Raw genomic sequence first — 13,080 nt, 5'->3', positions numbered from 1 at the left:
ACTTGCACACTTCACTTACGGCAGCCATGGGCTTAAGAGACTGCAGTTGGACACTGACTGCATCTCTTGCATTGAGGTCGCTACTCCCGCCTCTTAGCTATGACCTTGCACACACAATCACGCTGCACTGATCATGTACACAAGCAGGGGTGTGCTGGGCAGGTCCCCGTGCAGAAGTTTTAGGCCTCCCAGCAATGTACTGTACTTTAGAGTTGTACAAGTGCCGGCCTGACCATCCCAGTATTGCAGACACACTGCATGATGTGGAGGTGGACATCACCTGCGAGCCGGCCGAACTGAGAGGAGCTTCTGCGATGAGGTCAGCAGAGCAGGGGCAGGAGGTCTCTGGCAGGGTCGGATCTTGCCTTGTTGTGTCTGCAGTCGCGCCAAGGCAGGTGAGATGAGTTATTGCCCAGCTTGAACCTTGACAGAGATAGGGTCATCGGCTCCAGCGTTACTCTATCGGTGTGTAAGATCAAGCTGCAGTAAAGGCCCTTTTACATTTAGCGATGCACCAGCGATCCAACCAGCGATCCGACCCGGTCAGGATCGCTGGTGCATCGCTAAATGATCGCTAGTGAGCTTTCACACAGAAAGATCTCACAGCGATGCAGCAGCGACGCAGCGCACGATACTTACCATTCACACACAGCGATCCTGCGTCCTCCCGCCCGCGTCCAGCGTCGCTCGTCGTCACAGCAGGAAGTCTCAGCAGGAAGTGCCCGACGAGAAATGGAGCCAGACATTCTCGCGCGATCAGCGATGGACAGCGGGGGAGCCGGTCGCTGGTAAGTATCACACATAGCGATATCGCTAGCAATATCGCTATAACGTCACAAAACCAGTGACGTTTTAGCGATATTGCTAGCGATATCGCTTAGTGTAAAACCCCCTTAATAACTTACAGTCCCAGAGCGGCTGCAGACAGCTGTATACAAGATAATAGGCTGACTCCAGACAGCTGTATACAGGATCATAGGCTGAATGCTCCTCAGCCTGGCAGCAGACAGCTGTATACAGAAATCATACGCTGACTGCAGGACATTATACACTTCATATAATATATAGAGCTTCTAAATATTATATCATGTATGGCCTGCAGCCCGGTCCAGGAGTTATCAGTCAGTGCATATATCATAGTATACACAGTGCACATAGTATATACAGTGTACAGGAGAATATGTCACTGATATATCCTATACCATGTGCACAGACATCTGATCTTATTTACAGAATAATATGTGATGATATAAAATCAGATGTTTGCTCACATAGTGTAATATATTACATGACATATAATCCTATATATAAGATCTGATGTATGTAAACATAGTATAGAATATATTAGAGATATAATATAAGGTGTGCACTGACATCGGATGTTGTATACAGGGAAAAATGTGACTGGTCTAATATCAGATGTTTGTAGCCACAGTATACAGTAGCATAGCTACCAGGGTGCAGAGTGGACGGTTACCCTGGGCCCCAAGCTCAGGGAGGCTCATCCAGAGCTACATTGCCCTTAATTAATCAGCATGTATGATGCACATATACAGTTGAGCCCTGCGGTAGATCTCTCGGCACTACCGCTCTCTGTTCTGTAGACCGCAGATCGCTAAATGCCTTAGGTCTACAGAACGACCGAGGCGCCAATGCATGCTGAGGACGTCAGAGTCCCGGCGAGTTGTCGTCATCTTGCCGCACCATCTTTTTTTTAATTAATTAAAACTTGGTGTGATGTGGAGGCATCACAAACAATGGGGGATCCTTATTCATAGTGTGGGGGTTTAATTAATTAAAACTTGGTGTGATGTGGAGGCATCAAAAACAATGGAGGATCCTTATACATAGTGTGGGGGACCCTGAAACTGTATCAGGGCTCCCACACATTTTAGGGACTAATTCAGCAGCCATTATACAGCTTGTGAACTAATGCAGGGGCCATTATACAGCATGGGGACCAACGCAGGGGCCCTTATACAGCTTGGGGACTAATGCAGGGGCCCTTATACAGCTTTTGGACTAATGCAGGGGCCCTTATACAGCTTGTGGACTAATGCAGGGGCCCTTATACAGCTTGTGGACTAATGCAGGGGCCCTTATACAGCTTGTGGACTAATGCAGGGGCCCTTATACAGCTTGTGGACTAATACAGGGACCATTATACAGATTGTGGCCTAATGCAGGGGCCATTATACAGCTTGTGGCCTAATGCAGGGACCATTATACAGTTTGGGAGATAATATGGGAGTGCATTATACAGTTTGGGAGATAATATGGGAGGGCATTATACAGTTTGGGAGATAATGTGGGGGGGGGCATTATTCAGTTTGGGAGCTATTGTGGGGGCCATTATACAGTTTGGGGACTAATGCAGAGGCCAATATACAGTCTGAGGGCTACTGTTGGATTCATTATTCAGTATTTTGCGGGAGCAGTAGAGACATCATGCTATGTGTGGGCCCACCATACTATGTATTGGGGAGCAGTGGGCCCACCATACTGTGTATTGGGGAGCAGTGGGCCCACCGTACTGTGCATTGGGGAGCTGTGGGCCCACCATACTGTGTATTGGGGAGCTGTGGGCCCACCATACTGTGTATTGGGGAGCTGTGGGCCCACCATACTATGTATTGGGGAGCTGTGGGCCCACCATACTGTGCATTGGGGAGCTGTAGGCCCACCATACTGTGTATTGGGGATCTGTGGGCCAACCACACTGTGCATTGGGGAGCTGTAGGCCCACCATACTGTGTATTGGGGAGCTGTGGGCCCACCATACTGTGTATTGGGGAGCTGTGGGCCCACCATACTGTGTATTGGGGAGCTGTGGGCCCACCATACTGTGTATTAGGGAGCTGTGGGCCCACCATACTGTGTATTGGGAACTGTGGAACCATCATACTGTGTATAGTTGAGCTGTGGGTTGGGTGGGAGGGATCATGTCTGCCAGGCAAGAGGGGTAATTATACTTTATTTTCCTTATACATTATTTTCCTATGTGCGCGAGCGTGTATGTGCGCGAGTGTGAGCTTGCATGTGCGCGACCATGACGTGCGCGAGTGTGAGCGTGACGAGCGAGAGCGCGAGCGTGACGAGCGAGAGCGTGCGCGTGACGAGCGAGAGCGTGCGCGTGACGAGCGAGAGCGTGCGCGTGACGAGCGAGAGCGTGCGCGAGTGTGAGCGTAACGAGCGAGAGCGTGCGCGCGTTTGAGCGTAACGAGCGAGAGAGTGCGCGAGTGTGAGCGTAACGAACGAGAGCGTACGTGAGCATGACGAGCGAGCGCGTGTCGAGCGAGAGCGTGTCGAGCGAGAGCGTGTCGAGCGAGACGAGTGTCCGTGAGTGTGACGAGCGAGGGCGTGCGTGACTGACAAGCGAGGGCGTGCGTGACTGACAAGCGAGGGCGTGCGTGACTGACAAGCGAGGGCGTGCGTGACTGACAAGCGAGGGAGGGCGTGACTGACAAGCGAGGGAGGGCGTGCGTGACTGACAAGCGAGGGAGGGCGTGCGTGCGTGACCGACGAGGGAGGGCGTGCGTGACCGACGAGTGAGGGCGTGCGTGACCGACGAGCGAGGGCGTGCGTGACCGACGAGCGAGGGCGTGCGTGACCGACGAGCGAGGGCGTGCGTGACCGACGAGCGAGGGCGTGCGTGACCGACGAGCGAGGGCGTGCGTGACCGACGAGCGAGGGCGTGCGTGACCGACGAGCGAGGGCGTGCGTGACCGACGAGCGAGGGCGTGCGTGACCGACGAGCGAGGGCGTGCGTGACCGACGAGCGAGGGCGTGCGTGACCGACGAGCGAGGGCGTGCGTGACCGACGAGCGAGGGCGTGCGTGACCGACGAGCGAGGGCGTGCGTGACCGACGAGCGAGGGCGTGCGTGACCGACGAGCGAGGGCGTGCGTGACCGACGAGCGAGGGCGTGCGTGACCGACGAGCGAGAGCGTGCGTGACGAGCGAGAGCGTGCGTGAGTGAAGAGCGAGAGTGTGCGTGACGAGCGAGAGCGTGCTGAGCAAGAGTGTGCGTGAGTGACGAGCAAGAGCATGCTCGAGTGTGAGCATGATGAGCACGACGATCGAGTGTGCGAGTGTGAGCGTGACGAGTGAGAGCGTGCGCGAGTGTGAGCTAGCGCGAGTGTGATGAGCGAGTATTTTCCTGTGAGAGCGCGCATGTGGCTATGAGCGTGCATGTGTATGTGCGTGAGTGTGATGAGGTGTAATGAGTGTAAGTATTTTCATTTGTGAGCGTGCATGTGTATTTTCCTGTGTATGAGCGTGCATGTACACGAGTGTGAGCGTGCGTTTGTATTTTTTTGTGTGCTTGAGCTAGAGTATTTTCCTGTGTGTGAGCATGTGTGTGAACGTGCGTGTGCATGAGCGTGCATGTGTATTTTCCTGTGTGTGATCGTGCATGTGTATTCTCCAGTTTATGATACAGCGAGCAGCACCAACTAACAGAATCCTTGCTGCCTGCCATCCTTGACGACCGTCTACTTGTCAGAATAACTTTGCAGTCACCAACAAATGGCTCCTCACTGTGATCCACTGATCCTAAGGGGTACTTCACACTAAGCGAGATCGCTGATGTGTCACCGATTTTGTGACCCAACAGCGAGCTCGCTGTGTGTGGCACGTATCAGCGACAGGCCCCCCCGCCGGGTATCGCTGATCGTGCAGGAATCTCCTGGGCCATTTTTTGATCGTTGGTCTCCCACTGGCCAGCACGCATCGTGTGGCAGCGGGAGACCAATGATCAGGGAGCTCCCAGCGCTGTAAGCAGGCGCTGGGAGCTGTTATCCAGGGTAAACAGCGGGTAACTAAGCGCGCGCGGAGCTTAGTTACCCGCTGTATACCCTGGATACCAGTGTGCTCGCGCTGGGAGCTAGTATCCTAGGTAAACAGCGGGTAACTAAGCGCCGCGAGTGCTTAGTTACCCGCTGTACAACCTGGATACCAGCTCCCAGCGTGAGCACACTGGTATCCAGGGTACACAGCGGGTAACTAAGCGCTGCGCGTGCTTAGTTACCCACTGTTTACCCTGGATACCAGCGTGCTCGCTGTGAGTCTGCCTGTTTGACAGCTCACCAGCGATCATGTAGCGACGCACCAGCGATCCTGACAGGTCGCATCGTTGTCGGGATCGCTGGTGCGTCGCTAAGCGAGAGGGGACCATTAAGGCCCCGTTACACATAACGATGTCTCAGCGATCCCACCAACGATCCGCCATGACGGGATCGCTGGGACATCGTTAGGCTGATCGCTGGGAGCTGTCACAAGCCAGCCTCTCCAGCGATCGGGACCAGCGACGCTGGACGTTGGTTTCTAATGTAAATATCAGGTATCCAGGAGCCGCGGCTCTTGTATACCCGCTGCTTACCTTGGAAACCGGCGTACATGCTGGTTTCCAAGGTAAACATCGGGTATCTAAGAGCCGCACGACTCCTGGATACCCGATGTTTACATTAGAAACCAGCGTCGCTGATCGCTGGTCTCTCGCTGCCACACTCAGTGATGCGTGCTGGCCAGCGGGAGACCAGCGATCGAAAAATGGCCCAGGCCAATCAGCGATACCCGGCAGGGGGCTCGGTCGCTGATCCCCGTCTGCCACGGCCGTACACGCTGGTTTCCAAGGTAAACAGCGGGTATCCAGGAGTCGTGCGGCTCTTAGATACCCGATGTTTACATTAGAAACCAGCATCCGGCGTCGCTGGTCCTGATCGCTGGAGGGGCTGTCATGTGACAGCTCACCAGCGATCAACCTAACGATGTCCCAGCCATCTGTCGGATCGTTGGTGGGATCGCTGGGACATCGTTATGTGTAACGGGGCCTTTACTTGTCCTGTGCGCCCTGGTAGGCAGCTAACTAGCTATGTACTTTGTACAGCGGGTAGGGAAAGTATTCAGACCCCTTTAAATTTTTCACTCTGTTTCATTGCAGCCATTTGGTAAATTCAAAAAAGTTCATTTTTTTTCTCATTAAATGTACACTCTGCACCCCATGTTAACTGAAAAAAAACCCAGAAATGTAGGAATTTTTGCAAATTTATTAAAAAGGAAAAACTGAACTATCACATGGTCATAAGTACTCAGGCCCTTTGCTCAAACACTCATATTTAAGTCACATGCTGTCCATTTCCTTGTGATCCTCCTTGAGATGGTTCTACTCCTTCATTGGAGTCCAGCTGTGTTAAATTAAACTGATAGGACTTGATTTGTAAAGGCACACACCTGTCTATATAAGACCTCACAGCTCACAGTGCATGTCAGACCAAATGAAAATCATGAGGTCAAAAGGAACTGGCCAAGCTCCTCAGAGATAGAATTGTGGCAAGGCACACATCTGTCCAAGGTTACGAAAGAATTTCTGCAGTAGTCAAGGTTCCTAAAAGCACAGTGGCCTCCAAAATCCTTAAATGGAAGACGTTTTGGACCACCTTAAGTCTTCCTAGACCTGGCCGTCTAGCCAAACAGAGCAATCGTGGGAGAAGAGCCTTGGTGAGAGAGGTAAAGAAGTACCCCAAGGTCACTGTGGCTGAGCTGCACAGATGCAGTAGGGAGATGGGAGAAAGTTCCACAAAGTCAACTATCAGTGCAGCTATCCACCAGTCGGGTCTTTATGGCAGAGTGGCCCGACAGAAGCCTCTCCTCAGTGCAAGACATATGAAAGCCCGCACAGAGTTTGCTAAAAAAAAAATCACATGAAGGACTCCCAGACTATGAGAAATAAGATTCTATGGTCTGATGAGAAGATAGAACTTTTTGGTGATAATTCTAACCGGTATGTGTGGAGAAAACCAGGAACTACTGCTCATCACCTGCCCAATACAATCACAATGAGGAGGTGGTGGCAGCATCATGCTATAGGGGGTGTTTTTCAGCTGCAGGGACAGGACGACTGGTTACAATTGAAGGAAACATGAATGCAGCCAAGTACAGAGATATCCTGGATGAAAGCCTCTTCCAGAGTGCTCTGGACCTCAGACTTGGTCGAAGGTTCACCTTCCAACAACACAATGACCCTAAGCTAAAATAACAAAGGAGTGGCTTCAAGAACAACTGTGACCATTCTTGACTGGCCCAGCCAGAGCCCTGACCTAAACCCAATTGAGCATCTCTGGAGAGACCTGAAAATGGCTGTCCACCAAAGTTCATCATTCAACCTGAGGGAACTGGAGAGGTTCTGCAAGGAAGAATGGCAGAGGATCCCCAAATCCAGGTGTGAAAAACTTGCTGCATCATTCCCAAGAAGACTCATGGCTGTACTAGCTCAAAAGGGTGCTTCTACTGAATACTTATGACCATGTGATATTTCAGTTTTTCTTTTTTTTTTTTTTATAAATTTGCCAAAATTTCTAATTTTTTTTCTCAGTCAAGATGGGGTGCACAGTGTACATTAATAAGAAAAATAAATGAACTTTTTTGAATTTACCAAATGGCTGCAATGAGACAAAGAGTGAAAATAAGGGGTCTGAAAACTTTCCGAACCCACTGTACATGGAGAGCCTGGTGTGGGCAGGGATAGCTTTCTGAGCTCTGCTTCATTGCTAAATCTAAAAACACTGTATGAGAACTGCTGCACCCAGTAATCTAAGTATTACATTGTTGGAATCAGCTTCTCTTTGCCTACATCATGCTGCTTTCAGATGAAATAGCAAAAACCTGCTGACCGATTCCCTTTAAAGTAAGTAAGCAATAAAGTCGCTTTCTTTTCTATCGTTGCTATGGATAATAAAAGAGTTTATCTATGGGAATATGCCTGATAGGTGGATGCCACATCTCACTTAATGAAAGACAGTGTTTACCTAATACCCAAACTAATTCAAAGAATTTGCAGTGCCATTTTTCTCAAAGTCAATGCAGAGATGGACACCCTTGCATGTGGAAGAGAACCAGCAGTCTTTTTCGCTCCAGAAATCAACAGTGCTCCTACTGAAGTACATCCATTAAGGTCAACTTCCAATATGTTGGATATGACATGTTAAACACTTAAAAAATAATATTTTTTTTGCAGAGAAGAAAACCCATCTACAAAAAAAAAATAAAATAAATGTAATGGTAAAAAAAAACAGAGAATGTTACCTGTAAGTATTCAGAAAACTGCCCCAGAGCATAGAGTCCTGCATTCCGGACTACATGATTTTCATCTGTTATAGCCTGACAAACCAACTGTAGCATAGACTGAAGATGCCTGCCAAGAATAAGAAGAAATATATATATATATATATAGTACAGTGTTCCAGCTGATTTGTGCCATCATAGAAGATATACTTGAAGGGGTGTTCCCATCTCCAAGATCCTATCCCAATAAATAGTAGGTGCAATAATAATATTAGCAAACACCTCAAATTAGAAATGTGGTTAAGTTTTTCTGATTTGCTATGCCTCCTTCCTCATATGCAGACATTGTAGGACCTTTAGTACCCATGGTTATGACCACTGATCAAGTGACAGATAGTTGCTAATAGTTGTTTTTCCAATAAATTATTAAAATTTAAAATAACCGGGAAAGGGTAGGAAGAAAGGGAAATAATGCATTGTCATGCAATCAATCCAAAAAATACATAGAACAGATAGATATTTGTCAGACTAAAAACAGTCAAAATATTTTACACAAATATAAACTAGAAATAAAAAACAATGCCCTTATGGAAATAGTTCTATCCAACGGTTCCATTTACAAGCAAATTTGTTAAAGCAGTTATTTAAAATAGTAATTTTATTTTCATAAGATTTATGTAAAGAAGTTTTATTAATTGAATCTTGTAATGAGGGAATATTAGGGGACTTCCAAAAAAAAGCATTATTTTTTTGGTAACTTAAAAAAAAAAGTGAAGAATAAGTTGTCTTAAGGATAGATTGAACTGATCAATGCCCATAGAGACTAAGGCCAACTGAGGAGTTAAAATAAAATCATTAATATTTAAGATTTGACCAACCAAGGACTCAACCTCTATCCATAATGGTCTAATCATTGGACATGAACAGTATATGTGAAATAGAGAACCAATCTGTCCACAAACTTTCCAACAATTTGGGGAGTTGTCCGAGTTGATCTTGGCTAATCTAGAGGGAGTATAGTACCATCGTGATAATAGTTTATAAAATGACTCTTGGAGAGTCATTGAAATAGTGGAAGAGTATGCTGTTATAATCGCCTTTTTCCCAATCGTCTATCTGTACTGAAAGGTGGAGGTCCTCTTCCCATTTAATCATGTAAGGTGATTTACAAAAGGTTTGATCCAAGTTAAATCATTTATAAGGGTACTGAATGCTCCAAAAAATATTATGACCTAAATTTTTTAGCATAAGGACAGAAGGTTCAGAGAGATATGGTTTGGTCTGCAGAAAAAAGGAGATTTTTGTGTACTCACCGTAAAATCTTTCTCTTAGCCTCTAATTGGGGGACACAGAACCGTGGGTGTTATGCTGCTGTCCACTAGGAGGCGACACTATGCTTAATCTGAAAAAGAATAACTTTGGCTCCTCCTCTGCAGAATTCACCCCTGGACGGCGTCAGCCTTCTCCAGTTTTGTGCAAAAGCATTAGGAGGAACATAACAGAAATCACATAACCATGCCTGTAATAAGGCCACTATGTACGATCTCAAAGAACAATATGAGAACTCAACCAAAACAACGGCCAGTAAGGGCAACAGGGTGGGAGCTGTGTCCCCCAATTAGAGGCTAAGAGAAAGAGATTTTACGGTGAGTACACAAAAATCTCCTTTACTCTGTCGCCTCATTGGGGGACACAGAACCGTGGGACGTCCCAAAGCAGTCCCTGGGTGGGAAGCAGTGGACGAATATTGTGTTGACAGTTCCCTAGACTTGGTGTATGGCTGCCTTCAGGACCCGTCTACCCAGGCTCGCATCCGCTGAGGACTGGGTATGAACACTGTAGTGTTTCGTAAACGTGTGGAGGCTAGTCCAAGTGGCCGCCTTACACACTTATTGAGCCGAGGCTTGGTGCCGAATGACCCAGGAGGCCCCTACCGCACGCGTAGAGTGTGCCGTGATTCCGGCCGGAAGAGGAGAATTGTGAAGGCGGTAAGTCTGTTGTATGGTGGACTTGATCCACCTGGCAAGGGTGGCTTTGGAAGCCGGTAGGTCCTTGCGAACGCCTTCCGGAAGGAGGAAAAGAGAATCAGACTTCCGGAAGGGAGCAGTCCTAGACACGTATATACGCAATGCCCTGACAAGGTCAAGCGTATGCAGAGCCTTTTCCACTCTATGAACCGGAACCGGGCAAAGAGATGGCAGTGAGATTTCCTCATTGAGATGGAAGCTGGACACAACATTCGGGAGGAAAGATGGGACTGTACGGAGAACCACCTTGTCCTGGTGGAAAACCAGGAAGGGTCGTCTGCAGGAGAGTGCCGAAAGTTCGGACACCCTGCGTAGCAAAGTGATTGCCACCAGAAAGACCACCTTCTGTGATAGAAGGCGGAGAGAGACCTCCTTAAGGGGTTCAAAAGGAGGTGCCTGCAATGCTGTCAGGACCAAGTTGAGGTCCCACGTGTCCAATGGACGTTTGTAGGGGGGTCAATCAGGAAACCCCTTGGAGAAAAGTCCTCACTTGCGGCTTGTTAGCAATGTGCCTCTGAAAGAGAACTGAGAGTGCTGACACCTGGCTCTTAAGCGAGCCCAGGGATAGCCTGGCGTCCAGGCCCGATTGAAGGAAGCCAAGAACCTATGGGAGAGAGTAGGGGAGTGGAGTCTGTCCATGAGATTTCGCACCAAGTAAAGAAAATTTTCCAGGTACAGTAGTAAATCCTGGCGGAAGCTGGCTTCCGTGCCCTGATCATGGTTTTAATGACATCCAATGAAAAATCTGCATGGGTCATAACCCAGGTCTCAAGGGCCATGCCGTCAAATTGAGAGCCCGAGTTCTGGTGGTAGAACGGGCCTTGTGACAGAAGATCGGGACAGTCGGGGAGACGCCAGGGGGCGTCTGCTGTAAGTTGTACAATGTCGGCGTACCATGTACGTCTGGGCCAGTCTGGCACGATCAGGATGGTTGGAACTCCCTCTTGTTTGATCTTCCTCAGGACTCTGGAGATCAGGGGGAGGGGTTGGAAAATGTACAGAAGCTGGAACTGGGTCCAGTCTTGAACCAGGCATCTGCACCGAGCGATCTTGGGTCGCGCGTCCTGGCCATGAAATTGGGAACCTTGGCATTGAGATGGGATGCCATCAGGTCCACGTCCGGGGTCCGCCAGCGATGACAGATCTGACCAAAAATTTTGGGATGGAGAGACCACTCCCTTGAGTCCATTCCTTGTCCGCTGAGGTAGTCTGCTTCCCAGTTGTCCACACCCGGAATGTGGACCGCAGAGAGTACTGACCTCGCGTCCTCTGCCCAGTGGAGGATATGTGTCACTTCTTTCATCGCCTGGATGCTGCGGGGGTCCCGCCTTGATGGTTCACGTATGCCACTGCCGTGGCATTGTCCGACTGTATTCTGACATGAGAGGCTGCCAGCAAGCGATGAAAGGCTCTTAATGCCAGGAAGATGGCCCGAATCTCCAGGATATTGATGGGCATGGTCGCTTCTATTGGTGACCACTTGCCTTGCGCCCTGTGATGTAGATGCACCGCGCCCCAACCCGTCAGGCTTGCGTCGGTGGTCAAAACCTTCCATTGGCCTGGGAGAAAGGATTTTCCCCCTGCAAGCGAGGTTGGCTTGAGCCACCAGTGTAGGGACGTTCTGGCTTTTGATGTTAACCGGAACTCCCTGTCGAGAGAGAACGGATTCCTGTCCCAGGACTTGAGGATGGCCAGTTGAAGAGGCCTGAGGTGAAACTGGGCAAATGGTACCACCTCCATTGCTGCTGCCATCCTGCCGAGGACTCTCATGGCAAACCGGAGAGATCGGGGGGGATTGCGGAGGAGTATGCGAACTCCTAGACGGAGAGCCAGTGTCTTGTCCCTGGGGAGGAGCACCAGACCCCTGGAGGTGTCGAATAGCATCCCTAGGAAAGTCAGAGACTGACTCGGGGTAGTCGATGACTTTTGTAAATTGACTAACCATCCCAGGCGACTCAGACTGTCGATTGTGATTGAGACGTTGACCTCACAGTCCTTAAAGGTGGGGGCTTTGATGAGAAGGTCGTCCAGGTATGGAACGACTACTATGCCTCTGGAGTGTAGAACGTCCATGGTGGCTGCCATGATCTTGGTAAACGTTCTGGGAGCCGTGGCGAGTCCAAACGGGAGGGCCACGAACTGGTAGTGGTCCTGGTCGATTGCGAACCTGAGAAATCTCTGATGGGTGGGAGCAATTGGTATATGCAGGTATGCGTCTTGTATGTCTATGGAGGCGAGATATTCTCCTTTCTCCATGGACGCAATGATTGACCGGAGGGACTCCATGCGAAAATGACGAACCCGAACATACTTGTTGAGTTGTTTTAGGTCTAGTATGGGTCGGACACTGCTTCCCTTCTTGGGAACTACGAACAGATTGGAGTAGAACCCTCGGAAGCGCTCGTCTGCAGGAACCGGTACTATGACTTCTGTTTGAAGGAGGGAGGAAACCGCTTGATGGAAGGCTCGAGCCTTGAGTGGTGATTTAGGGGGAACGGAGAGGAAGAACCGGTTCGGCGGGCTGGTAGAAAACTCGATCTTGTATCCGGAAGACACTATTTCCTTGACCCACTTGTCTTCTGTAATAGGCAGCCAGACCTGCTGAAAGAGTAGCAGTCGTCTGCCTACAAGTGGGGTGTGTTCCGGAGGCCGTGAGTCACGATGAGGAGAAAGTCTGAGATTTTCCTCCTTTGGGCATTGCCTGGCCTGCTTTTGACTGCCAGGTCCTGTCTGGCCTCTGTGCCGCCCTTGTGTTGTCTCTGCGGGGGGAGCGGTTACGATTTTGTGCTGGGCGCGAGACGGACCAGCCTGAAGAATTCCGAAAGGATCGGAAACTAGATTGGTTACGTCTTTTAAACATGCGTTTTGGTTTTAATTGAGGGAGAGGTACTCTTACACCCGGTGGCGTTGGATATCATGGTATCCAGTTTTTCACCGAAAAGACGCCCACTGAAGTACGGGAGATTTGTGAGGGACTTTTTTGAGGCCGCGTC

General features: G+C 49.5%; 1 protein-coding gene and 1 long non-coding RNA gene across 4 annotated transcripts in view; one reads left to right on the top strand and one right to left on the bottom strand.

Moving 5' to 3' along the window:
* IPO4 (importin 4) overlaps nt 1-13,080 on the bottom strand; it is a 420,928-nt gene that overhangs the window by 268,276 nt on the left and 139,572 nt on the right. For all 3 annotated transcript variants that reach the window (XM_073575360.1, XM_073575361.1, XM_073575362.1), the window contains one exon: nt 8,082-8,190. In XM_073575360.1, the coding sequence (XP_073431461.1) occupies nt 8,082-8,190 (109 nt within the window). The remainder of the gene's footprint in view (nt 1-8,081; nt 8,191-13,080) is intronic.
* LOC141089083 (uncharacterized) overlaps nt 1-13,080 on the top strand; it is a 249,028-nt gene that overhangs the window by 174,413 nt on the left and 61,535 nt on the right. The window lies entirely within an intron of this gene.

The sequence above is a fragment of the Dendrobates tinctorius genome, unplaced genomic scaffold (genome assembly GCF_039654945.1).
Source record: "Dendrobates tinctorius isolate UK_male_01 unplaced genomic scaffold, ASM3965494v1 ptg000044l, whole genome shotgun sequence".
NCBI lineage: Eukaryota > Metazoa > Chordata > Amphibia > Anura > Dendrobatidae > Dendrobates > Dendrobates tinctorius.
The sequence above is the reverse complement of the archived record's forward strand: the minus strand, read 5'-3'. Positions and strand labels throughout refer to the sequence as shown.